The sequence below is a fragment of the Amphiprion ocellaris genome, chromosome 13 (genome assembly GCF_022539595.1).
Source record: "Amphiprion ocellaris isolate individual 3 ecotype Okinawa chromosome 13, ASM2253959v1, whole genome shotgun sequence".
Taxonomy (NCBI): Eukaryota; Metazoa; Chordata; class Actinopteri; family Pomacentridae; genus Amphiprion; species Amphiprion ocellaris.
The window spans coordinates 13,503,898-13,530,741 of record NC_072778.1 but is presented as its reverse complement, the minus strand read 5'-3'; the positions used below and the strand labels follow the sequence as shown (position 1 = coordinate 13,530,741).

The 26,844-nt window shown below is 40.3% G+C and overlaps 1 protein-coding gene across 4 annotated transcripts in view; it reads left to right on the top strand.

The window, feature by feature from the left end:
* Positions 1-26,844, top strand: part of elf1 (E74-like ETS transcription factor 1) — a 39,306-nt gene that overhangs the window by 6,061 nt on the left and 6,401 nt on the right. Inside the window, exons 1-5 of one of the 4 annotated variants that reach the window (XM_023272663.3) lie at positions 4,856-5,143; positions 8,050-8,142; positions 22,002-22,328; positions 22,816-22,872; positions 26,091-26,265. In XM_023272663.3, coding sequence (XP_023128431.1) covers positions 22,257-22,328; positions 22,816-22,872; positions 26,091-26,265 — 304 coding nt within the window. In that variant the 5' untranslated portion in view covers positions 4,856-5,143; positions 8,050-8,142; positions 22,002-22,256. Of the gene's footprint in view, positions 1-4,855; positions 5,144-8,049; positions 8,143-22,001; positions 22,329-22,815; positions 22,873-26,090; positions 26,266-26,844 lie in introns of those variants that run through there. The other 3 variants (XM_023272661.3, XM_023272662.3, XM_023272664.3) reach the window with 3 other exon arrangements.

The window sequence follows — 26,844 nt, the reverse complement described above, 5'->3', positions numbered from 1 at the left end:
TCAATGCCACATTGAACACTCTCTGTTAGAGGCCTGTGATCTCTGCATCGCTGCTTGGAGGTGCTAATGAATCACTCACATACAGTCGGCTGAGCTGTTGCACACTGAAAGCGCTTGTCTTTGCAGCTGTACACATACACGGCTCTTTGTTAAGTCTGTGTATCTATAGTCATGCTCCGTCAGCACAGTGAATCATCTCAGAATGTGACTCAGCACAGGATGGTCACTGTCCCAGAATGATAATGTTTTCATAGCACCATGAGCTGTCAGCTTTTGAACAGACGAGATTCAAGTCTGACCTCAGCCAGCTGGCGTGCTTTAAAACCAAAATAACTAGTATTTGCATATCACCTTGGCGGCCTTCAGTGTTTCACTGTGATCCACACCTGGCAGATGTTTCTGAATGTTTTCTTGTACAATAATTCTTTGTCCATCTCAGTGGGGTTAATTAAAATGCCTTGCTGCCCTCTTGTTTTCTTCATTCTGTGTCTCCTGTGGGATGCACGTCTGTCCTGTTAGCTGGCCTCTCACAGCCTCAGCTGAAATCTGTCCACCTCTGTATTTGAGCAGCTAGAGGAGCCATCAGATGACCTCCAAGCCACACAAATAATTCTGTGTGTCCTCCAAATGCTCCCATATCTCACCCTGTCAAGGACTGCTGTAAAATGTTTGTCAGGTCCACAGTTTTTGAACATGCCTCTCTGCTGAGTGGTCTGAATTTTTTGAGTGCAGTTTGTAGTGTGGTGATTTGCCTGCTACAAATTTGTTGGCACGCCTAAAGTGTGGCAGATGAAGCAGAAAACAAAATGAAAGCATTAAGTCTATTTAGTGGCTGCACTGAACTAATTTTTGACCTATAATATAAGCATACAGGTTCAGATAACACCTGGCTTTTACTTCAATTTGAACTATTATGGTAAATGTTAAACCATAAAATTTATTGTCTGAGAATATTTCTGTAGCAAACTGAATAACTAAATTAAAAGCAGTCCAATTAACAAGTTTACCCATGTATGAACTGAGTGTAATAGTGTTATAATGTGAATCTTGCAGCTTAAGATAACACTGTTTTGTTTTGGTTTTTTTTTTGGATTGACAACCAAGAAGATTAATGTCATACAATTAGTTATCTAGTTTCCCTCCACTGGGAAAGAGCGTTTACTGACACAGACTTTAGTGAAGTATTGCTGTGCTCTGCCTTTAATGGGGACACACCACAGAAAATGGGGGCTTTGAGGTCTGCTTTTGTTGTGGTTGGCCTCTGTTATGCAGAACGAGCACATGAGCCTAACCAGTGACCCTTTTTTTATTCTTAGGCTGCAAAGGAAAGGTGTGTCCTTTCAGATAGCCTGCATGGTCACATGTCTCTGCACTGATCACACATCAAGGCATTTTTTTCTCTGTTCTAGTTAATACACAACCATTGTACGAATAAAGAAAGAACACAATGCACTGTGTGAGATGGGCTTTTTGTGCTTTCATACTGTGGGTTTGAGTTTAATTTGATCCCAATGACATGTCTTGAAGCAACAGCAATTTAAACATCTTCACTTTTATTGCTTTTCCCTGGAGTGTGGATGTGATTTGCTGTGCAAATCTGGGTGAGTTTGCGTTTGGTATTACAAAATATAATTGGAATCATTGTAAATTCTTATGAAAGAATAACTAGGAGCTTCTTTTTTTGCTGTATTCAAGGAAAATACAGTGACAGATTATTCACATGCAACTCATGAGGCCTTGTAGTTTAGTCTTTAGATTTGAGGCCATGAATGTTTCATTCCTAACACCATTACCCCAAGACCAAATATGTCTGTGTGGTGTAATTAAGTAACATTTTCATTGCTTTCATTGCTTTTCCATTGCTATCCAATCCATTCCTGACATCGATCAACAATCTAGTGTATGTTTTTTTCCCCCAGGCTTTAACATACAGATGTAAGATACATCTATATTTTCAACATCCATTGTATCCCGGAAGAGTAATTCTTCCACTTTTCTTATATAATACATTTTCATTAGTTAAACAAAGTGTGTCTGCTGTACAGTGTGTTAAGCAATTTTAAACACATTAAATTGTACTCTGAATAAAATTTACCAAGCTGGACAGTTTTTAGAGGACATTTTCAATATTGGACTCTTGCCACTCTTCGTTTAATGTGTTTCAGACCTTAAACAGTTCAAATTAGGATTATAATAAATTTTTTCCACATTTAGTCGTCTGTCATTTTCTTAATCAGGTATGGTAATTAAGTGTTTGAATTGATTGCAAGTTCTAATCAGAAATCACTAGAGCTTAAACTAATGTCGGAAAATTTCTTTCATAGTAATTTTATGATACGATGCGGAAAAACCATAAAAAACATACTTTGTTCTACTTATTTGATAAATAGCTAAAACAGACTTCCAGTTTCAAAACCATAATCAATAAATTTTCTGGTGACAACCAGTTTGTTATTAGACTAATCCTTTAAGTGCTTCTGTGTGATTCAGAAGCAGACAACATAAATTAGGGTGGTGCAGACATCTGGTGGTTGAATGCTTTTGCTATCTATGCTATTCATTAAAGTATATCCGGTACAATGCAGAATTTGTGTTTTGTATTGACTTCAGGCTTGCTTGATGTGTTGAATTCATTTTGAACTACGAAATATCATTATACTCACTTGGAAGCCTTTGGATTGTTTTTGATTGGCTGTCACAGTGTTGGATACCGGTTATGATTCTGGATGTCCTGCTTACACCTTCATCCAGGATAAATTATAGTTGTGCTGGAGTCTCCCTCTGTCCTGCACAGTAAGAACTTAATAGAACCTGTGTGAACACAGTTTATACTGTAGTGCCTCTAGTGCTGCCTTGTAGTTTTCCTAACTAAACACACCAAGGACAGTACTCCGTCTCGCTCAGAAGGTCTAGACAGAAGGCCAAAGCAATAAATGTTCTCCTTAGTATTTACTGAAGTATGCAATCCATAGCTGGTCATCTCTGTATTTGCTTTCTTTCGAGAAGTAAGTTTTGGACGTAAATGTATGCAGCTCGGGCTGCACAGTGGCTCAGTGATTAGCACTGTCGCCTTGCAGGTAGAAGATCTCCAGTTCACATCCCAGCCTGGGCCTGGGTCTTTCTGCATGAAGTTTGCAGGGGTTTTCTCTTTTTCTGGGTACTCCAGCTTCCTCCCACAGTCCAAAATCTGCTAAGGTTAATTGGAATGTGAGTGTGCTTGTTTGTCTCTATATGTAGCCCTGTGATAGACTGGCGACCTGTCCAGAGTGCCTCCCAGTGACCCTAATGAGGATTAAGCGGTGTATAGATAATGGATGGATGGATGGATGGGTGGATGGATGGATGGATGGATGGATGGATGGATGGATGGATGCAGCTCTATTCTAGACCTCAGATACCCGTTGGTGTTTGTCAAGGGCATCACATTTTCTGTAAAGTTTACATAACTGGAGTAACACAAGAATTAAGTTTGCTTGTGTACATGCATCTGTGTGTTTTTCTGTGTTTACATGGTTGTCCTGGGTTTTTCGCAGCGCTGCAGTACATTACCGTTAAGAGTTTATATCATAAGAAGTGAACAGTTTCCTCCAAGGTTTCAGGGTTGTGGACAGTGTTTCCAAAGGCAGATGATAAATGGATCTTGTTTGGTGTAACTTTCCCTCATGGCAAGGCTATCAATTTGCTCCGAAGCAAACAGCTGCTTTTGACTCCGAGCTGAGCTGTGCTGAACGGAGGACAGGAAGCATTAATGTGATGATGGGAGCACTCGGTGGAGATTGAGAGGGTGATTTTGGGGTCCATGACAAACAGACCCTGCTGCAGGTGTAAGTGAGTTTAATGGGTTCATTTTTTAAGTGTCAAGTTCCATGATAGTTTATGTTCATCCTGTGCAGTTCCAATTAAAAAATAAAATAAAATTGAATTATTTAACTTTTGCTTCTGTTGAATATACTACATGGTGCTTCTCAGTAGAAAACATTTTTAAACTGATGTGATGACGGAGTGTTCAGCACTCACCACAGACACCGCTTCCTGTTTGAGTGTCATTTCTGATAATTTTTTTTTTTTTATCAAGTCTCTGCTACATTAGTGTACACTGGCAAGATATGTGTCAGATGAAATGATGCATTATCTACTCATATGATCTGACACTATTTGCATACTTTAATAACAAATTAAAATTAACATTTGATATATGAATCTATCATTACAACAGTTAAACTTGCATGGAATGATTGTTCACAGCAGAAGACCATGATGACTGAAAGATGCTCAGGAGGAGGAGAGAAGATTTTAGGCTTCTGTCAAAGACCACATACTTGCTCATATCTAAATGCAATTGACTGTTCAGTTCTGTTTACCTCCTACTGGTAGAAGTCGTTTTATGGTGCTTTCTTCTGCAGGGGAACAACTCCTCCACAAGTCAGCAGTTTAACTGTCTCGTTGATATGGCTAATAGAACCACAAGTCATTGTAAATGTTTTAATGAGACATAAAAATATGTGAACTTTATTTCTGACCTGCCATACAGACTTTTATCACCATGCCTGGTCCATATTGTATGGTCAAAGTCTAAAGTAAGTGCATACCTGTCCAATTGTTTACTTACAACTCCAGCACTCCTCCGCCTCTGCAGGAGTAACCTGTCTTTCGTCTTTCATGCTGTTTAAGGTGTGGCCCTCTGGTTGGTCCTCTCTGATGTCCCCTCCCCCGCTGAGGCTCTATCCAATCCCTACCACAAGGGGAACTCACCTGAAAGCATTTGCATTTAGGGCTGATACTCCTCGCTGATTGGCCAGGTGAAGGCAGTCTGCCTCAGGGCTCCCCTACCAATGGCGACAGTGCTGCGTGACTCATAGGGAGAGGACAAGTTGCTTCACTACACTTCTCCTTTTTCTGTTTCAAACAGCAGCCATTGCATTGTCTTTTTTCCCCTCCTCTCTAATTTCGTTTTGTCGCTGTGAGAAAGAGGTGTGGGGCTGGCCGGTCTTTAGACACCATTGTCCTGCTCTGAACACATCTTGGATTATTCCCAGTTTTGTCTTTTGTTGTCCGTTTTTCTCTTGATGTTCATTGGTTGCTGAGATCGACACTTGTTCGATTGCCATTATGGACCTCGTCACCCGAACCCTGTGCATTTGAGGTCAGTGATGAATACCTCTCCTCCTCGTCATACTTTTATCTGTTTTGATGGTTTTTGTTGTGGTAGTTGTTGTAAACAAACAGCTTGAAATAGGCTCCTAAGCATTTTCTCAATTGTTGATATAAATATAGTTTTATACGGGAGTTAATGAACGTGTGTATTTGGTAACGATGCTTGCAAGTGGACTCGGCAGTGTGATCGACGTAGTGTGCACCATTTGCTTTATCATAGCATAGCCATTAACGCACTTGACATATTAAAGTTTTCTGAGGGGAGATTTAACAAGTCTGTTCAGGTCAACTGATATTTATATAGATATGGTTTCCTCCATCTCACTTCTTCCCGGCCTACTTCTATCTCAAATGCCAGTGAAAGAAACAGCAAAATAATATTATTCGTGATGCGGCTACAGGAGTTTGGCTTGTATATAGTGCACCATTTTTCTTCACTTCACAACTTTTAAGATGAACTGATAAGTTTACTTTTTTGTGCTTTCCTTTTTAAGAATTAAAAAGAATTATTAGAAAGAATATAAGATATAAGAAAACTGAATAGGCTGCTTGTTACGTTTCTTTTATGAATTTTTCCCTTATATGGTGTGTTGAAGCAAGGGCGGGAACAGTATTTGGCAAGTCTGTGACCAAGCCCACATGTATTTTTCATGGTGTAGTAATCGGTAATTAAGTTTTAGGTCGATTTTAAAACATGATTTCTATCCAGATGTCATACAGTTGTTCTTAAAATGTGGCCTGCTGCTTATAATGGTTATAGTTCTGCTGTATCTGCTCTCAACCACAGGTCTGAAATCAGTCATGCAGTGCTTCATGCATCAGAATCCTCAGTTCACAAGAACAGAATGTTGCTCATCTTGTAATGTAGATGCCCAGGTGATTATCATTTCACCTCACAGTAAAGTTTGAACCTGCAGTATTTTGCTACCTCTTTCATGCATGTATAAACTGGCATTCCCTAAAGTCTTTTTCCCCACTCTCAACCAAATGATTCTGCTTAATGCTAGTGTTTCTAAAAGTTGCTCAGTGCAGCAGAGATAAAAGCACGCTTCCTGTTTTACCAGAAATCTACTCTGCACTTTGTGGACCACATAACACATTGTGCACATACTACATCACTGAACACACATGACTGCAGTCTGAACAACTTTCATAGTTCACACCCATTTTCGTCTGAATCAGTCTTCAAATGCTGCTGCAACAACATTACACACAGCACTGCAGTTATCCTAGAACCAGTGCAGAACATTTCTTCCCTTTTAGTCAGGCTTTTTAAAAATGTAATTACATTCAAAATACCAAAGCTTGTGATTGTTTCATCTGTTTGGCATTCAGCATTGATCTTGTTGATGTAATGTCTGACATAACAGTTGAGGCCCAAGAAAGGCAGTGCAGAGCAAATAATTTCAGAGATAGCAAATAAATATGTCTATACTTTAGACTCAAGTTACTGAACTGTTACTAGGAGATCTATTGGTCTTGCACTAAAGAGCAAAAACGACTTTTTCTGTATCTGTATTTATACCGGCTATAGCTTCAGCACATGATGCTGTGAGTCAATGGCTTTGTTGTTGAGCATTATTGATTTTGCATTTTACCTAACTTACCTGACTTTCTCATCTTACTCTATGCCCACGCTGATTTGGATTGTAAATGAGTCCCTCGTGCTTTAGGGGATGAGCTCTTCTTATAGCTGCTGTTTAACGAGACTTTGTGTGTTTCATCCAAAGAACAGGGACTGATAAAGAACAGAGGTGGGCTGGACAGTAGTGTTAGGTTGGCTCTTCTCTCAATACAAAGTCAACAAGTCTTAGCCTGTAATTAGATCATTAGACTTGGGCAAGATGATGGAGGCGTTGCAAGAGAAGGGCATGAGAGGAGGAGGGGTTTAGTTTGTTACTACAGCTCTTGCATGCTAAGATATGTAAAAAAAATAGAAGCTTTTTTTCAGTTTCAGGTTACAGGTTCTTGATAGGAAAAGAATAAACACAGAGCTAACTGTGTATGGTCAGATAGCAACTATTTGTTCCAGTTAAGTCAGTTTCATGTGGTCAAGTACACAGTGTTCTTCATCGGTAATAGAAAGACTACTAAATATTGTACTGTTTGACCATCAGTGGCATGAGCAACTCTCAACTCACCATGTTTAGGCACAATGTGGTAAAAAAGGGAAAGAAATAGTTGTCAATTTGTTTTATGTTTAGAAGTTATGACTGTTAAGGTATTTGAAACCAAAGACATGCCATGATTTTCTTGATGAATCTAATGGCGTGTTTTTACAATCATATATGGTGGCCATTAGTGTTATATCTTATTTACAGCTTGTTGATTTGATTCTTTTTGTTTCTACCACTGCTTATGGCCTAGTCTATTTAGGCAGCTGTGGAAAACCATCAGACTCACAATGAAACTAGTCGATACACACGTCTTGTTTCCCCACGGTCACTGCATTTAAATAAACCTGGCTGGAAAATGTTCATATGACAAGGCAAAATCAGAGCCCCTGCATACTTGCTGCTTTATATTGCTCAAGGATGGAGTTGCATCATTTTTCCATGTCAGTTTCTCCATTTCTTCTTTGCCATTTTAATTTCCATCTCACTCTTTTTCTGGAATGGATGCAGGCCTGAAGGCTGGAGAAGTAGACTTGTGATGGGAAGTACTGAACTCCTGTGACCAACTGGGAAAAATCTGGGTGGGGAAAGTTAATGTGTAACTCTCTCCTCTGCTGTAACAGTTACTGTGCCACTGAGCAAGGCACATTCTGTATTCATTCTATAAGCCACATGTGTATCTGTGTTAATGTGCTGCAGGTACTCAGGAAACCCTCCCTTGATAAATGAAGTTAAATCGATTGAGTAACTGTATCCCATGTTGCAACTATCTCATACTCAGAGCATGCTGGGACTGGCAGTCTGGTTTTCTGCAGTGTGTGTCGAACAGGCGCTGTGCTCATCACATCTGTACACTGAGCCCACTAAACAAAAGGTTTGTAGTCCTTCCATCCAGATAGATTTCATTTCAGTAATGAAAAATGCCATTTATCTTGATTTGTGACAGAGAATCAGAGATGATTTTTTTGTTTCTTCAGATTTGTTTCCTGAGAACTGAAAAGGATGTGATGTAATCAGGGATTTTTCGGTGATTGTAAAATCCTGCTTTTTCTGCAACATTAGAAACAACAAAGCTTAGGTCTTTCTGAGATTTTGAATGTTACGTTAGCAGGGGATCTAGTGAAGTGAAAAGACTTTGAATACACGGTGTCAACTAGTTTCATACATCACACATTTTGATCAAGACTCGTCTTCAAATTGTCACCTTAACACCACGTTAACTCCACCAGAAGCTGTGAAAGATGTGACTTCCCGGCCTCGACTTGTTACCATTTTTTGGTCACAGACCGAGTGGGCAGGTGCATGAGACTGATAACACCCACCTGGCTGAAATAGGTGAAAGACAAGAGAATCATGTTTTCAGACAAAGAGTGAGTAAGAAAGAAAGTGCGAGAGGGATGATATGTGGAATATCAGGTCACACCTTTTGATAAAGTCTCTCGATTATGCAACGTACCATGCTGGTCAGGGCACAGAGTCTGCCTCTTAACGTGGCTGTCGGGCAGTGTTTCATGCTCAGTGGTAGAAAATAACAAAGTACATCAACTCAACTACTCTGTATTAGAACATACATATTTTATCTGTGCTTTAGTTGAATCTGGTACATCTCAGTGTATGTTTTACTGAAGGTTTTTGAATACATTGCATTATTAGAGGATTGACTCACTCAGTGAGTAATACTGATAAAAACTAATTATATGTAGACCAGCTACAACATTAACACGGTGCTTACAAAATGATACATGATTAACATTAAGCTACAAATATAATAAATAGCTGAACATCACTAAAATAGTTTTAGTCTGCCACCTCATGAGGACTTGACATGGACCATTACTTGTGATGAAGTATTTTAAATTGCGTTTATAACTTGGTATGAATATTTCTTCCACTCATGCTGGAATTACACAAGAAAGTGGATTCAAAGTGATTCCCATACATTTTTAGAGTGACAGACTGCTTCTTAGTGAACAGTGTAAATCTGTCAGGTGGTAATCAAGCAAGTAGATAGAAACAGTGAAGAATAAGTATACAAGTCATGAATTATGGACTATTACAAAGCTGCACTGAAAAGTACTGTATAGAATTTACTTTCCTTTTACTAGCATGCAGGTCATGGAACTGACTATTCATTTAGTGTTTATTGCTAAGCTGAATAGTATCTGTTGTGAAAAACTTTAACATGGAAATTATGATGACGCACATATCTTGATAAAAGTTTATCTGTCATAGAAGTTGCTCACTGAGCTTGTGTGGGTGGAGGCAGGTTTGAGGTGCAAGCTTATTTTGCTCCAGATAAAAGCAGCATGCAGAACATCATTAAAATTTCCATTACAGCCTTCAGTTGGCCTCTGCCTTCATTTGAGACATAGTCGTTTGTGACTATATACTTTGTAAATACAGGAAAATAATGCAGTTATGTCTTTCCTAGCTGACAACTTACTGACAGCAATGCTAGCACTGTATAATGCCATGGCCTTAACACATTCACAGTGCAGTGTTTTTTATCCCCCAATTACATGGGTTCCGCCCTGCATGAGGTGACATCATGCAAAAATAGACTCCTCAGTGCGAGATACAAGTGAACATAAGACTAATATACTTTTAGCTGGTGTCTCTGTTCAATTCCCTTGTGCTACTTTCAGCCGTTTGAATTTTGCTTTAATGCAGTATCACTTGGTACAAAGAGGCATTCTGACCCAGGCACAGAGGGAAATTGATTTCCCACATGGTTTTCGGAGGCTTTGGTCCCAGACACCCAGCTGCAGTGGTGTCTGTGTCTGGAAGATCCTGCAGCCAGCTCTCATATGGAAAACTAGCCATGCCCATAATGACTCCAGCACTCCAATGATCTGCTGAACTGCTGTCTGAATGGAAAGGTCTCAGTTATGGAGGCCAGAGCCAAAGTTTAGATATTTCTTAATCTATTTATTTTTGTCTTCAGACCTCACACCTTTTCCTTAATACTCGCTTTCATTCGATTGAGATGCCACTTCTTCCCTTTCATGGCCTTTTTCTTTGTATTAGTGAAATACTTGATGGCAAAGTGTAAAAGGAGTGTGACAGACTCTCATGCATTTAATTTAATGTAGCCTTAAGTGGTTCTCATAGAGTCAGATTTACAAGCAGGATGGTACCCTTTTTGTGAAAGTTTGTCATAACAGAAGAATTCCATAATTGGTCCGTAGTTTTCACATCAGTGCATACATACAGAGCTATGTGTATACATGATAGTGATTCTATAACAACAAAATCATTTCTTTACAAATGTGTCCATCGACAAAAAGTCAACAGAGACTATGGTGCAACTATATTTCAGCTAAATGAGTGTTCCAAGCTGCTCATTATTACATAACAATTTCACTTTACTCTTACTTAATGCAGTACTTCAACATTTTGGAAAGTGTTTACTTTTTTGCAGACAAAATTGCGAAGACTCTAGTGTCTGTCCGTTAAATATAAAACTTTAGCCAACAGCTGGTCAGCTTAGCATAATGACTGGAATTGGAGAGCTCTGTACAAAAGGTAACAAAACTCACTGATTAACAAGTCTTGTTTGTAAAATCTTCAGGAAAACAAAGTGTTAAAACAATGTTTGTGAGATAAAGAGTTGCCAACGTAGAGGTTTACCCATGTTTCCAGTCTTCATGCTAAGCTAATTTAACAAGACTCTCCCTGTAGTTTCATGGTGTACAGCCATTATGTGGTATTACTGTTTTCTTCTAACTCCCTGCAAGAAAGTGGATGATAACATTGTCTGATTATTCCATCGCTATGACTAAGCTACTGTTAAATTTTCTTGAGCTGTTTCTGGCAGTTGCATTTTCACAGAAGTAGTATAAATTCTTGTTGTGACCCAAGATGTCCTCACTTACACAAAAATGCTGAACAATTTTTACGATTCAGCAGTTTATTCCAAGGTATAAACAGTTTGAAAATCCATTCATTGATCTGTTTGTGCTTGTCATGGTCTTCAACATGTGTCCTCACAGACTCACTGGGCCTTTGCTGGGCTGAATGAGGCCCACCTGCTCTCTCTGTCTTGCACCATAGAGCCTACTTTACAAGCCCTCTCCCTCTGCATTGTTCCTAAGCAACAGCCACTCCTTGTTTACCTTTACGTTTTGCATTGTGATTCTCATCAGAACAACATAACACCAGCCCCTCAGGAGACTGCCTGTCAGGCCTCTTTATTCAAAGTACTATAGAAGCAAAGGTTACCGTTCACATGAGCCTGTCATGTGTGTATCCTCCTGATAAAGCTATAGAGTCATTTCATTAAATTCATACACTTATCTTCTTTCTATACCTTTTCCACACGCATGTAATTATTACAGACCCCATAATGGTTAAGCAATAACACCATGTACATATTTTGTTATATAACCATGTTGAACACGTCTGTCTCTTTAAGCAGGTAGTTTATTGTCCTCATCTCCTGCACCCGTGCTGTACCTTCCTCATCGCCTGACTATCATAAACAAGTGTATTTCATAAAGCGTTCTCAAATATTGACCTGCCTGGACAGACAGTAACCTTCTGCTTCCTGAACAGATCTCCGACACTTCTCCAAATAGGTGGAACTAGCTTTTCATTAATGTTTGTAGCAACCGGAATATATGAAGTAGATTAAATGAGTTGGTATTAGAACACTAATCCTAATTTTAACATTATTACAGCTGAAGTGAAGGTCAGACATAGTTGTAGAATACATAACAAGATAACAGGCTCAAGTATCTGAAGTACAAGTAATGTTGTAATAGCTAAAGCATGCAATCCAAGCTTTGGTTGTGACTTCATGGTTTGTAGTTTAGGCCTGTTAAGTCAGTCACATAGCTAAACAGTTTTTTTCCTCCTCTGTAGTTGAAGTATGCACCTGGCATCTTGAAATGCAATGACTCTGCACTTCTGGCCTTAGATCCAGGAATGAGGCATACGTTTACTGGCTTCAAGATTAGATAGAAACATTGACCAGTGATATCTAATACCACACTGACCCAGTATCCAATTGTGTGAAATCAGATAAGCTCTCTTGAAGGGGCTAAGCTGTCTCAGTGTGAGTGGTTCTATCTGTGAGGCTTTATAGGGGATCAGATGGGAAGAGCTGATTTAGTTGTTATTAGCTGTTAAATAAAAGTCTTACAAACAGCTTTACTAAAGCAGCAACTTTGCATGATTCACAGCTCTTTAACCTTTACCAAAGATAAACCATTAAGATAAATACTTAATAAATGCAGTAAATACTTAATAAATGCAGTGTACTACAACATGCCATGCTGTATGTGTGCTAAATATGAATCTGCAGACAGGAAAAAGTTAACTTAGCTTGGCATAGAAACTACAAATAGGGGTAACACCTAGTCTGCTTCTTTTCAGAGATCATAAAATCCCCCTATTAGCAATTGTACAACTCAGAAATTGGCATGTTATAGCTCATTTGTTTTTTTTGTTCAAATACTTGTACATTTGAACCATGCCAGACTACCTGTTATCCTTTTGTACCTCTAAATGCATATTTTGCATATAGATATGTGAGTGGTATCAATGCTTTTATCTGACTCTGCAAAAAATGACACAAAAAAACTTAGTTCCCAGTATAGTATTCCTGTAGGGACGGCCTGACACAAAGTCTATGATATAAGACAGAAACAGGAGATTATTCTGTCTCTGTGTGACTCTATTCCATCTCTAGGTGTGTTGCTTGTTACACATTACTGCATGCCTGACTGTGGGTGGACACATCAGCCCGCTTGTGTCCAGACCTGTTTGGTATGCAGCCTCCTCTGCAACAGCCGGGTCCCCTGTTCAGCCTTGGCTCAGACTCGGAGCCCTAAGATTTCTGTGCTCCATCTGAACATGTACCTAGTTGTGTGATGCAAGGCAGTGTGGAAAGTATCTTGGCAAAGTTCATACAGCATACAAGCTCCAAGTGGAATTTCTCCTTCTGAGATAATTAGCTGCTGTGTTGTGTAATGTGATGGCAGCAATCAGGGGTAAAATTAACTTGGTGGTTTTTAGTTGAAGAAAGAATTAGGGGTGTTATCCTTTTTTTTTTTTAAAGTGTTGTTCAGAGTATGCTGCTGGTGTTTTTATGGGTATGATATTCTCTCTTCTTGTTGCCAGTATTCCTGCACCATGACATATTAGTATTGGTATGAATTTAAACACATCAGAGATGGGTGTTAGAATAAGCAGTTTCTGCATCCCTGTTTTTATAATTATTTCAGGGTTTAAATTTAGCTTTGGTTTTTAGGAGCCTTTGCATGCAATTTTCTAATTTTGTATTTTTTCTTTTACAAAGACTTGATTCTATGCACTTGCCTCTTGTACATGTATAATGCTTGTGGGAGGCTTCCTTACTGTATCAAAAAGAGAGAACTTAGCTTTTCCAGTCTAGTCATGCATCAAATCGCTCCCACACAGCAGCCAAAACAACAGCAGAGTCTGGGAGTAAAGATGAAACATTTCAAAAATGTCTGCAAGAAAAGAATCACCAGGGCAGTGAAACACAACTGACACACACGCATAGGCTTGTATGCTTTCTCTCCTAACCATTGATTTTTTTGTCATGGAATCATTGTTGTGATTTATTATTTTTTTTAATAATTATACGATTCACCCCAGCTGAGACTTAAACTGCTTGGGAGATTCATAATATTGAATCCATTGAACTCACAATGCACTCAATACGGGGCTGTAATTGACAAGCTGTTCTATCTGCTTGAGCTGGACATATGTCATTTAGTTAAGGAGTTCAGTGGACATTGTCATGGGGGATCTGTTGTAATCAGAGTAGTTCATAAAGTAGCTAATGCCAGTAATGATTACCTACAGTCTCCTGAGCTATGCCAACATTTTGTTGCTACTTTGCATTGTTTTGTGAAAAGAAGAAGTGTCCTTTCAAAAACAGGTTGCAATGTTATCAAATATGCAAAATCTATGAATAAGAAGCAATGCTTAATATTAGTTCAATTTCTATACAGGTACAACACTACACATAGCAACTCTGACAGAGGCCTACAGTAATACTGATCCACATAGCAGAAGGTGTTGTCATTTGTTAGTGGTTAGACCAGTGCTATGACATTGTCTGGACAAGCCAATTTAAATAATTATTAACATTAAACTGTGCAGTGGACAGTAATGGGATCCGATGGCCAGTTAAATTGTGGATCAAGCTCTGGTTGGTAAAATGCCTGGACATGCTAATCTCTAATAATAACAAATCGCTTATCAAACCTGTAGTCGGTTCTTTTTCTTTTTTTTGGCCAAGCGTAACATAGAAAACATTTAAGACATCAGCTTCACATTTTTTGCCTGCTTAACTTTCACCTGTTAAACAGTCAAACATCTCTCGTGACAGATAATATCAGCTGGAAGATCCGGCTTCACTATAATTTCAGCAGTATTGCTGCTAATGTTGCGTTGGGTGGCAGTTTTGAGAAGATGAAACTTTCCCCACTACATATGCACATTGCTAAACCAGTGCTAATCCAGTACATCAAACTGTGATGTTTTTGGGTGCAGATGTCTTTTCTAAAACTTTGCTGCAATTTCCTGTCTTGTTTTCACAATTCAGCGGTTCTTCCTACGTGGGACATGTGGCCTGTTACCACATAATAGCAATAAGCTGCTGGTGGTAGTTTATACCAAAGAACTCCTTCTAAAACATGCTTCTCTGTGAAAAAAAATTGTATTTCTTACACGTCTGATAAGACAGCAGGATAACAGCCAAGAAGGATTTAATGACTCTTGTTTTGTTTGTGGGATTTATTGCGTTTTGGAATCTGGATGGGCTTCTAAGCCTAATATTTGTTCCTATTAAGTTGAGAAGAAGTGAGCAGAATATTTTCACATTGTTAATGAATGGTCTGGGCTTCTGGGCCTCTATTTTCAGTGGTGCATTAGAAATTTGCGGGGTACTTTAATTGCACACGCAGCACATTTGCGTACTGATAAATTTGTCTTGCATTCTGACCTTTAAGTGAAGACTGTGTGACAGGAACTTTGTAGTTTGTTCTGAGAATTTGTGTAAAACCAACTCATGGGGCCATGCTAGGGATGTGTGTCTGGGGGTTAGCAATGCTGTCTTTTTTTGCACGCCTTGTGTCAGCATTGTGGGGAAGAAATGTCTGCAAATGGCAGGTGTGGCTTTGAGAGACCTTTGTGATCCTCTTCAGTTCACCATCACTGTAATTATCAACCCTGGGAGTAGCAGACTTGAAAATGTGAGAAGATGATAGATAATTTAAGGGTATCCCATTTGCAGATCATCTTCAAATAGTGTCTCATCATCTTGCTAATATTGCTAATATATTCTATTTGGGTTCTTGTAAAAACTATTTTCAGCACTTAAATACTAGAAATTTAGAATTTTGCAGGCGAAAACAATTTTTTGCGAGTTTATCAACCAAATCAGGATACAATTATGTGTCAGAGTAAGTCATTATCTAAAAATATTCCTCGTGTAACGTAATCATTTTTGTTACAACGTCACTCTCTCAGATGCATCCAGTAACTATATTATTCATGTAGGAAATGCTACCTGTGTGACAGTACTCATATCTGCCAGAGTAATAGCATGTTGTTTAAGAAGGAAGGAGGGGGAGTTGAGAACTTTCCGCTCTTACACAGAGGAAGAAATTTTCTTCTGAGTGTGGTTTAACAGACAGGAAGCAGCAGAAACCCACTGCTCAGCGATGCTGTTCCTGTGAGTGCAAAATTCACAGGTCAGTTTGTGGGTGTTTTTTTTTCTACCCAGTTTTAAAATATGTCACTGCTATTTCTATCTGTCATTAGCTCTCTGGTGTGCCATAAACAAGAAAGTCCAGTTTGCCTTACTATATTAAAGTGCATGTTAGAAAGGCATGTAGGAGAGAGAACAGCATGTCATCTTTCAGAAGGAGACATGTGTCAAGCATACTGGAATGAAAAAATGACCAAAAGAGAAATGGAATCTGGTCTCAGAGGACATTTGTGAACTGTCTCTGGGGACATTGCTAAGCTTACATCCCTGATCTCCAGACCATATTATCCTGCTACAGGTAATGTCTAATCTTCCATAAAAAGCCCAGTGTTATACCTGATAGTGTGTTAGTTGGCACAAACAACTGTTGTCACAGGAAGCCATGGGTCCTTCTTCCAGAGCCTGAAGCCTGAGTGGAAAAGTACAAGGTTCGCAGGAGATGAGATTAAATTCCATTCTCTTTCTGAAAGCCTGTGCTTGAGGTGACGTTTTTCTTTCAGTCTTCATTTGGCCCTGGAACGGCAAAGCCAATGCCTCCTAGTGTAGTACAGACACAGCGAGTGGTGGCTCAAGCGCAGTGCTGTCCGTGTTTCTGATGCCTTGTACTCTGCTGCTGCATGCTATCTGTCAGTGTCTATGCCTGCCTCTGTGCCCATTTCTGCCATTTTATCGCCACACGCATGGTGTGGTCTCTGGATTCCAGTGAAAGCACTCCTTTATTTATCTCAGTAAAGTTGAGTTGGAGTTTGAAACATGGTGAGACATGCCGTATTGTGTAACACTCGGTGGTGAGTAAAATGTAGAATGCACAGAAAATACTGCATGCAAAACCGTTTTTATGTTGCTGAAAAAGTGTTGTAGCAGTGATGAAAACCACTTCTGTGAGTTTTTTTTCTGTCTGCCGTTGATGCACCCCCTTAATTGCTGTCCTCTTACTCTGTTGAATTAGCAAGCACGTTTTCATTTCAGCCGTATGATCTTGCTATAATTCACCAACACTTTTTGTGCTTTCTTGAAGTCTTGTGTTTTTTACAGTCATGTTTTTGCAAAACTGTGGTGTTTGAGCAATTTTCCTTGGCACTAAATGTGCTATTGTTCCATACTGGTGGGTAGTTTAATGACGACTGGGCTAAACAAAAGGGAACTGCTGTCCAGAAAACGATGATCGGGATCCCTTGATGCCCGTATGGGCTATCACAGAGCTCCAGGAACGAGCTTGAGCCTCATATCACTGAGTCATTTCCTTCACAGGAACCCAGAGGATCCTGCAAAAACAGCATGCTGACAACCATTTAATAACGTGGTGGTGGTAAGCCCATACATTTTTTGCCACCTTGCACATTGCCGTTTCACTGCATAGCTAAACTGGGAAATTAAACCATTTTAGGACTTGTGTACCATAAAGGATTTCTTTGTACTGGTAATGAAATGTCTCTCAACTCTGTGAGATGACAAAATCACTGTCTTTGTCATGTCACATCAAGCGTTGTAGGTGTTTAGTGGGTGCAGAGAGATTTTTGAGTTCTTTCTGTTTCAGTTTGTACACGTCATGTCTCTGCCACCTATACCTGTGTGGAAAAAAGCTTTCAAATACCAGGAATGCCTTCCACTTTCTGTCCCCCTCTTTAAGTCCTTTGACTGTGTTATAACCATCCCAGTGCCCTGCTGAACAAGCATTCACCTGAGGAAACCTGTATTTTTGTAACCTGAGCTGAAAATGGCTGATACGTGAAGTTTGCCTGGTCCTTTTCTTGCATCTCGCAATGTTTGCACTCACCACATGCAGGGTGAGTCATTGCGTAGTCATTCAATTGGCTTAAATTACCTCCTTTCATGGTCAACAATGAGCTCAGCTGAAGAGACTAAAGCGGGGGAAGTCGGGCCTTCTGGGAATGCTCCATTTGTTCATGAATCCTGACTCTAATTGGTTGTTATTGCGACTGGCAGTCACCATGCTGTAGGGGTGGAGTAGGCCAGTTCTTGCTTCATAGTCCTCCTCAGTCTGCTGCACACCAGGCAGCCACACACTGAGTAACATGCAGTCATAGTCACCGGAGGAGAGTTGATTGATGGAAACAGTCCCATCACTGTGGTCACATGACATGATTGAGCCATCCTATCACCTATCCATATTATTGATAATATGTAGGCTGCTGCTATTATTTTTATTAACTGACATTGCATTGTGTCATACAATTAGTTAATGTAACATTAGTTATGTTTATTATAATTAATTCACAACCATTTTGATGATAAAATAGTTGTTGAAATATATTTAAACCAAGATATATAAATTCTGTGATTGCAGTTTTTAAAATTCAAAATGTATGGTTTTTGAGGTCTTTACTGAACTGAATACCATTAGATTTTGGATTGTATATCAGACAAAACAAGCTGTTTGCCTAAGTCCAGTTAATCTCTAAGGAATTGTCAAAAACACTTTTTTACATTCTGTGAACTGTTGCCTATTGATTAAGGTTTTCAGATGCCCAAGGAAGGAACTAACAGCTACTTGTTTTTATTAAAAGTAAAACAAACAAACAAACAAACAAAACACACAGATGGATTCAGTTTATTATGATTTTATAAAAAAAATTTAAATCTTCATGATAACTTTCTAAAAGCTGCACTTATATATTTTATCTTTACAGCTGATATGGTGACAAGGTGTGATGTGACAGCAGTCTCAACCACTCAACATTGCAGTTAACCTCAGACCTACGAGCATTATAGTGCCCTTCAGCTCATTGTTTTGGTTTCATGGGCCACAGTTTAGGCTGTAATGTTTCAGTCTCACTGCTCACATCAGTGTTATTTGCAGCTATAGCTGTTCTCAGCAAAAAAAAAAAAAAAAATCTGAACCAGGACCAGCAGCAGACAGACCAAGGTAGTGACTGTGGTGAGCACAGTGCTAAAACATGGATGTTTCCCTCAGGAGGAGGCAGAAACCAAAATACATCTCCAAACGAAGGGCAGTTTTGTTCTGTGTCTGATGGATATAAATAGGCCATTGCCTGCTAATAATAATAAGGCTATATTAATACCATTAGCTGATATATTATTGCTTGTTTTTCTCAAGTGGCCAATAAATAAGTTAATGCTGATGTTAGTTGTTTATCAAGGTATTCATTTAGTTCTGTATATTTAATAACAGTTTTAAAACATGTTCTTTAATAGCATGTTAAGTTTCAGTTTTTTTTACAGCAGATTAGCAGTGAAAAAAAAGTGTTTGGTTGTATTCAAACCGAGGACACTACAGTTAAGCTTTTCATGCTGTAGACCTCAGCAGGACGCCCCACCTGGTAACCACACTAAAATACTCAGGTCTGTCAAAAGCAGGCCCCACCCAGAATGACTTACAGGCGTTCTATTTGCTCTGTGGACTATTATGCATTGACTAACATCCCAGTAAAATCCCTCCCTTCACTGTTCTCCTCCTCTTCTCCTCTTCATGACGTAGTAAGTGCAGTTACAACCCTGCCCCTGTGCTGGGACAAGGCAGCTGTTGTCGTGTGCTCGGGGATAATGTGCAGGCTGCGTCTGAATAATGGCTGCCTCTCTTGTATCCCTGTCTGCTGTTAGCACCATGCCAACTGAGCCATCCAGATCAATGAAGCACTGACAGGAGGGATATAGAAAGTACACACATGCAACCTCTGTAGACAGAATACAGAAGACAGCACACAAACACAGATACAAACAAGTTGGAGATACAAACATAAAGCATGCTTGAAAACGCTCAGTTTCTTGTCATCTCATCTCAACTAGTTAATGACTGGCTTCTGCAATTTTTTTTCATCATTTAGCCCCAGTCATGTGGCTGAAAGCGACTTTATACATTTCCAATAATAAAACACAATCTTAACTACAAAAGAGGAACCAAGATTTTCTGTTGCGGTGAACATCTGCTGGATTAGCAGTGTGTGCCTTCTCAGATTTGGGACGAGGCAGCGAGGCTGGGCATGGCAGTTTCACAGTGATCCCATATGAGCCACACCGATGAACATTTCATCTGGCTTTGCAGGGAACAGATCAAGGCATCTGCTGTAAATGTATGTGTGTTCCATTTGAATTTGAAATGAAGAGCCATTTAGCAGGCAGACACGTCCACCCGCTTTATTTCTTTGGTTTGTCTATTTATTTGTTTATTTATTACATGAATTTAACATTTACCTTAATTTGGAAGCCACAAACAATATTTTCCAGCATTTCAGCTTGAGTCTGATAATGCAGAGCACCCAGCACAAACATAACAAGAAGATGGGGACACTGAGCTCCAGACAGATGGCAGCAGTGTCCAGCTCTGGCAGAGGTGGGCATGGACGCTGCCCAGCAGAGACAGCAAGAGGGATTGACTCAAGTGAAACACTAGCCTTCAGATTTAGTTTCTTTGTCTCTCTTCTGTCTCCTATAGCGATGCTTTCCAGACAACAGCCAAACCAAACTGAAAAATTAATTTGTCCCCCATGGCCCCCACAAGCTGCAGACGTCCTTCTCTATCACCCCCTTCAAAATACAATTGGGCCTGGTATGCAACTTCGTCAGTCACACAGGCATTTCAAAACAAATAAGCTCCACCCTGCAGCAGTGGGAAAAGCAGGGGTAGTGAGTGTTGCAGCGGGGCTGGGGGGGGTACCAAACATCACAAATTGACTTATATACTCCTGCCAGCTCTTTGGTCTCTGAGAAGGAGGATGGTGGGGGTGTGTGGCCCCTGGGTCTTCTTATCCGTTTATTCTTCAACCCAGCATCAACCCCTCCTATCCCTCATCCCCGAAACTTGCCTCTGGGTATCGGGTTGTTGGGACACACCTCAACACACACACACAAGTACAGGACCACCAGCATCCCTCCCCCTCCGCCTGTGATCACAGTAACTCCCTGAGCATCAGCGCAGAGGGGCTTCCAGAGCATCATCAGAGAGCGATCCTTGGCCTGTGTGTGTGTTTGTGTGAAAAGGGAGGGTTCATTCAGATTGTCTCCACCCCAGCAGCCTCTCATGTGATCATCATATCAGCCCCCTGAGCCTTATGATTTAGGTCAGTGTGCTGAGGAGTGTCTCACATTCAGGGACAGAGATAGTTATGAAAAGAGAGGAGTCTGTGATTAAATCAGAACAAACTGTGCACTTCCATCCTCACAGACATCTGCTGATGTGTTGCTGCAACAGTGAATCATTTTGTTCATGGAAAGTTATAACTACTGCGATAATTACAATGAAAGCAAAAAGGCCAAAAATGTTGTTTCCAAGTTCTCGAATGTGAGAATGTGCTACTTTTCTTGCTCTTAGATTTAACATTTTGAATTGCTTATCTGATTAAATGAGCTATTTGAAGATGTCACCTTGAAAACTAGAATATTGTGATTGTGACTATTATTTTCTGTTCCCATATAGACCAAATACTTCATCAGTTAATAGAGAAGATTAACAACAAATTAATAGATGAAAAAAATACATTTTCTGTTGCAGCCTTAGATTTTTTAGAAGACATACATAATTTACATTTTTATGCGTGATAGGATAGATGAATGAGATACTTTCTAAATATTTCAACGTTAAACCCCCTATATTTCTATTAAGATTAGCATCTTCAGTAAGAATAACTGTCTGATGCTTGCAAGAAGGCAGTTACTTTACCAGTCAGTTTTAAGCCTGGTCCAAGCTACTTTCTGGTGACTGTTGTTTTGAGTTTGTCATAGAGAGAGCTAGGAATCAGTCACTGGTCTAATTTCTCTACTGAAAGTTATGGCTTTTCAGCATCAAGGATCAAATCTACAGAAAACCCAGATTGATTTGTCCTGCCACAAAAACTGCATAGGTCTCACTAGGTTTTACACAACCCAGTTAGGCCTAATAAACACTGAGGTTTTCCACTAGGACTGTCTCTGCTTGTAGCTGCCTCTTGTTGCTCAGTGAAATTAAAGCGATCTAATATGTCTGCTGATCTTAGCCCCTATCTGTCTCTCTCTCTCTCTCTTCCTGCCAGGTGTAGATGCTCCAGGCGCAGCGGGGCCCAGCCTCTGTGTCAGAGAGGGACGAGGCTGCTCCCACCTGGGCCACGGCGATCCTCTGAAACTCGGCTCGGGGTCTCTCTCTCTCAGAGCACCAACTGCCCAGATTAAAAAAAAGCACCACAGGGAAGCCATTTTGTGAAGTGAAGCTGAGTCTGTGCAGAGAAGGAGCTGGAGTAGTCATAGCCGGGATATTTTAGGCCGGTCTCTGCCCTCTGAACTCCACTGCCATGACGACTGCAGTGCAGCCCAGTGAACTCGTGTTTGAATTCGCCAGCAACGGGATGGATGAAATCAATCAGGTACCTATCACACTGGAGAAACCACATTCTAAACTTTGCCAAGGCAAATATTTGTTGCTTTTATGCATAACTGGGCTTGTAGTCAGCACTTTCCATTATTTGATCAAAAGACCTTTGTACCAGCGTGTGATCATCCGTCCTTTTCAACGTGACATACTGCATGTGATCGTGGTGATAAATGTAATACTTCTGAAAATAAACAAAACTTGTGTAAACAGCACGGCCACTGGATTAGCCTGTGATCTTTAACTCTGACAATATGTTGGGAAATGAGACAGGGAGGGAGGAGGATGGAGCAGAGAGAAGGTCTGGGAAGAGGAGTGTGGGCTGCTGGGAGCACAGAAATGGAAAGACTGAAAAACCTGTAGCGAGGTTAGGATGCGTGGGAGGGAGCGGGTGGGGCTTGGACTTGAATGTGTTTATGGCACAACGGTTACTTGTGTATACGATGTGAATCTGTGTCTGTGTCTTTTCATTGCCTGGTCAGGTGTGCAGTTATCTCATCCCCATACCCGGGTCTGAATCTTGTGGAACAGGCTTGATTGTAAGTTTAGATGTATGTGTGTTTATGTGTACTGGTATCTGTTTGTGTGTATCTAGAGTGACACGTTGTCACTGGATCCCTGAATAGCACCAGATCAGGTCTAACCTGATGGACCAGTTACAAGGCTGCTTGGAAGGGATGGGATAGTGCCGCTTAAAGTCTTGCATTGTTCCACTGCTACAGTTTTGTTCCTTGCTGCACCCACAGAGCCTGTTACGCAGGCAGTTTGCCCCTACTTACAAAGTCACGGAAATACCCTCAAAAAGAACAACACACTACTGCAGCGGCCATTTGGTTTCTGTTGGCTGTTTATAGGTTTAATCTGGCCACAATACAACTGTTAGGGCTGGTTGAAATCATACAGCAGGTTCTGTAATGATTAGCCTTGCTATATTGGTTTTTAGGTCAATAAGTAGCTCCTGAAGGTGTATCACGTAATGATGCCGGCATGATACTGCGCTTTGTGTTTTTCAACACCTTTAAGCGCTGATTCAACTGTGGGTAGCCATGCACACTTGTTTTCCTAATCTGAGATAGAAAGTTTCTGAATTTTCTCTAACAAAGGCATTTGTCTTGTAGATAAACAAGCCACTTTTAAATATGATGAAATCTATTGCGTTTCTGGCAGCTGCACTTTCTGTTTTGATGAGGATATTGAAAGTGTACAGACAGTTGGACTCCATTGTGGCTGGGCAGGTAAAGCAGAAGAGAGTGGGGAGTGGGGGAACAGCCGGCACAGATGCTGTTGCTTTCAAAGGCAGAATAGGGAACTCAGAAATGCAAATCAGCCTGATTTTTATCGCTCCTGTTTCCCTGCTAGAAACACTATTCATGTCAACAAAGAGGAAGAAGCAGCTGAAATGCCTATAATGTTCAATACAATTTGTGTTACATGGTGGACGCCCTATTTTATACTTTTATTCAACGGTTTCTCTCTTTGATAGTTCCTTCTGTGTGTATTGCAACATGCTTGTCAAATTGGCAAACCATCACGTGGTTTGCATGACAATGCAAGACTGGTCTGAAGCATTCCCAGCAAAAACACAATCCATTTAACATCAAAACAGCAGCAGAGACAGCAGCTTTACGTGTCTCATGCTCCGTCAGCACACAGTGTGGGATTCAGGCTTTCTGCATTTGACAGGAGGAGCTGGAGAGTGCTGCTGTTTCAGGAGCTCAACAGACCAATAGTCAAAATGCCTTTGTCTGCTACCACACAGACTTGACTCTCACTCAAGGACAGCAAACATCATTTAAGTCCAACCGAGGAAATGTGGTAGCCTCACTGTCTAGCTATCTGATAATATGTCTACCAAAGACTGATTAATGTGAAACATTCAGTTATGTCAGTGAGGCACTGATAGTGTCTGTAGTCAAAGCAAAAGTCAGGGTTTTTAATAGCCCCAGGAGGCCTCACAGTTTTGCTGCTGAGATGACACAAGCTGTGTGCTTTTGATCTGGGAACTTATGATAGATGTCATGTGAAACCATGTGGACTCACACCAACCTCAAATACACTTACTACTATACAATCCTGGGTAATTACTACTGGTGCTGCTAAGGAGTCCTAACCATTCAACACCATGTCCAAATAATGAACCGGTCTGTTAGTTTCCTGGTTAAAGTGTAGCTGAAATGGGTATGTAGCCATGCACTCGAATGTCCCCTCTTCCCACCCCCAGCTCAAGGCCTGGACACCTGGTATGCCCCAGAGGTCCAAACCAACAATGGACACTTGTGTAAAGAGACAGATAAGCCTTTATTCATGTTCCTCCTGCTGCACCTTTTTGTCTGTTATGTTCCCCTTTAATTAGGTCATCACTGTAAGAATGTGATTTTAATTGATTGTTTAAGATTTAAACAAATAACAACATAGTACATGTGTATTTGAAGAGGGAACAGGCTGCTAGTTCAGATTTCTTTGCTTTTTGTGGATTCTGTATGCAACAGTTTTGTAAGACATCTCTGTCACTCCGAGTACAGTCACCATTCAGCAGGGTGCTTAGACAGGCTTTGACAGGATGTTCAGCTTTGATTTGGAACGTATTTGACTTCATTCAGTGGCATTCTTTTAACTTCAGAAAAGATTTTCAAAAATTTAATTCACTTCCTATGTGCTTAGTGGGAGGAACAGTGCTGTTAAGATAAATATTTCCCCAAAAATGTCTTTATTTGTCTCAGTGACGTTTAGACACTGACATTTAGAAGCCATTCCTGAAATAACCAAAGCAGATGTACTAGCTGTTTGGCAGTAACATGGGAAAAGAAGTGATTTCAGTGCATTTTTGAAGTGTAGTCTGCTGCCATCTGCTGGTGATCAGCTGACTCCTACATGTGCAGCATTGCAATACCTCAGGTGAATTTTTTCATTTACAAAACCAAAAACTAATCTGATGGCAGGTAAACTGTAATTTAATTTGATGATTTCTAAATCAGAACTGCATCTGCCTCTCACATTGTATGTTTTTTGCACTCTTGAAACACAGCTGCCACTTTCAGAGAATTGTATGACTTACTTATTTGAAGGGCTGAATTAGTACCGATATCCCTCCCACTGACACGAACCAGGCCCCCTTTGAGCACTCTTGACATGGTCTGTGTTTGAGGAGCTCTCAAGTATGTTGGGCTTTTTAGCTGTTGCTCAATGGTTTGGCCCATGCTCCGGTTATTCCCTCTGTCCCATCGCTCCTTCCTGCATCAGTCTGCGCCACGCCTGAAATGAGATGGCAAGGTTAGAATTCCCAAAACACATTTAGGACATGATGAAGGGGGTGCTTGCCTGCAATTCATGACTGATCTATTAACATTCATTTGGGCTTATATAATTTCTGAGCACAAGATTAACTTCTCAGGAGAAGTAGGCCAGATCAAACAGCTGGCTCCTGTCTTCTTCAGCAGGTCCCTGTGGACTGCTGCAACACCACAGAAATGAGCTCTCCTCCATGCTATGTGCCTCCACATTAGCTAAAATTGAGTATGAATCTCCAATATTTTACAAGGCAATAAAAATAAAAGACCAAATTGGGTTATACCATTAATCTGATGTCATCTTGGTTTTTATATTGCATTTATGATGTGTAGTGGAGGAATTAATGGCATTTTTATTGCATACACACATGTATTAGAACAGGCTGCCAGTTCCTCCCCTCCCAGTGATATCTCGAGTGTTACAACATCTCATACCTTTCTCTATCTCCGTGTGTCCTCTCTCTGTTCAGCTGGATGACCCGTCAGTATTCCCAGCGGTGATTGTTGAGCAGGTGCCTGCAGCCGATCTATTGCAGGTCTACTCGGGCCTAGAGTCAGATGAGGTGACTAACGGCATCATGGTGGACACCACTCTCCATGTGGTTGAGGAGCCATCCATCTTGGTGGGAGGAGTGGACCTCTCAGGTAAACATGTCTTACCTTTTGCGTTTGTATGCAATACACAGAGCTTTAATTCGAGTTCACAACACTTTACAAACATGTGGCAGAGCACGCAAGGCAGACAAATTACTATTTAAAATCTGCTCGGATTCACAACAGAGACAGGCTTCAGTTGGTACACTTCCAGTTAATTAATTACAATTATTCAAAAGCATAACCTGGAGAGTATTTAGTCAGTGAACAGTAAGTTACCTGAATATGCAAAACATGCACGCTGACAATTCAGCATGCATGAAGGATGTCTTTTCCAATCATCCGTGAATGAAGAAAGAATAATTAATTGCATTTAAATGGATTTTTTTCCTTAAATTCCCATTTTCTTCAATTTTATAAAATTGTTCTTTCTAGGAAGCTTCTTGAAAATTAGTGGTAAATTATGGACCTAATCTGTACCTTTGCATGTCTTAAGAGTCCTATTTCCTATTTGTCCTCATTTTTACATCCCCAGCAGCAAAACAAGTCTTGTTCGTGCAAACCTACCTTGGCACCAGTAAAACTGATCACAGTGTTACTATTTAACCTAGTTAATGCCAGTCGATATAA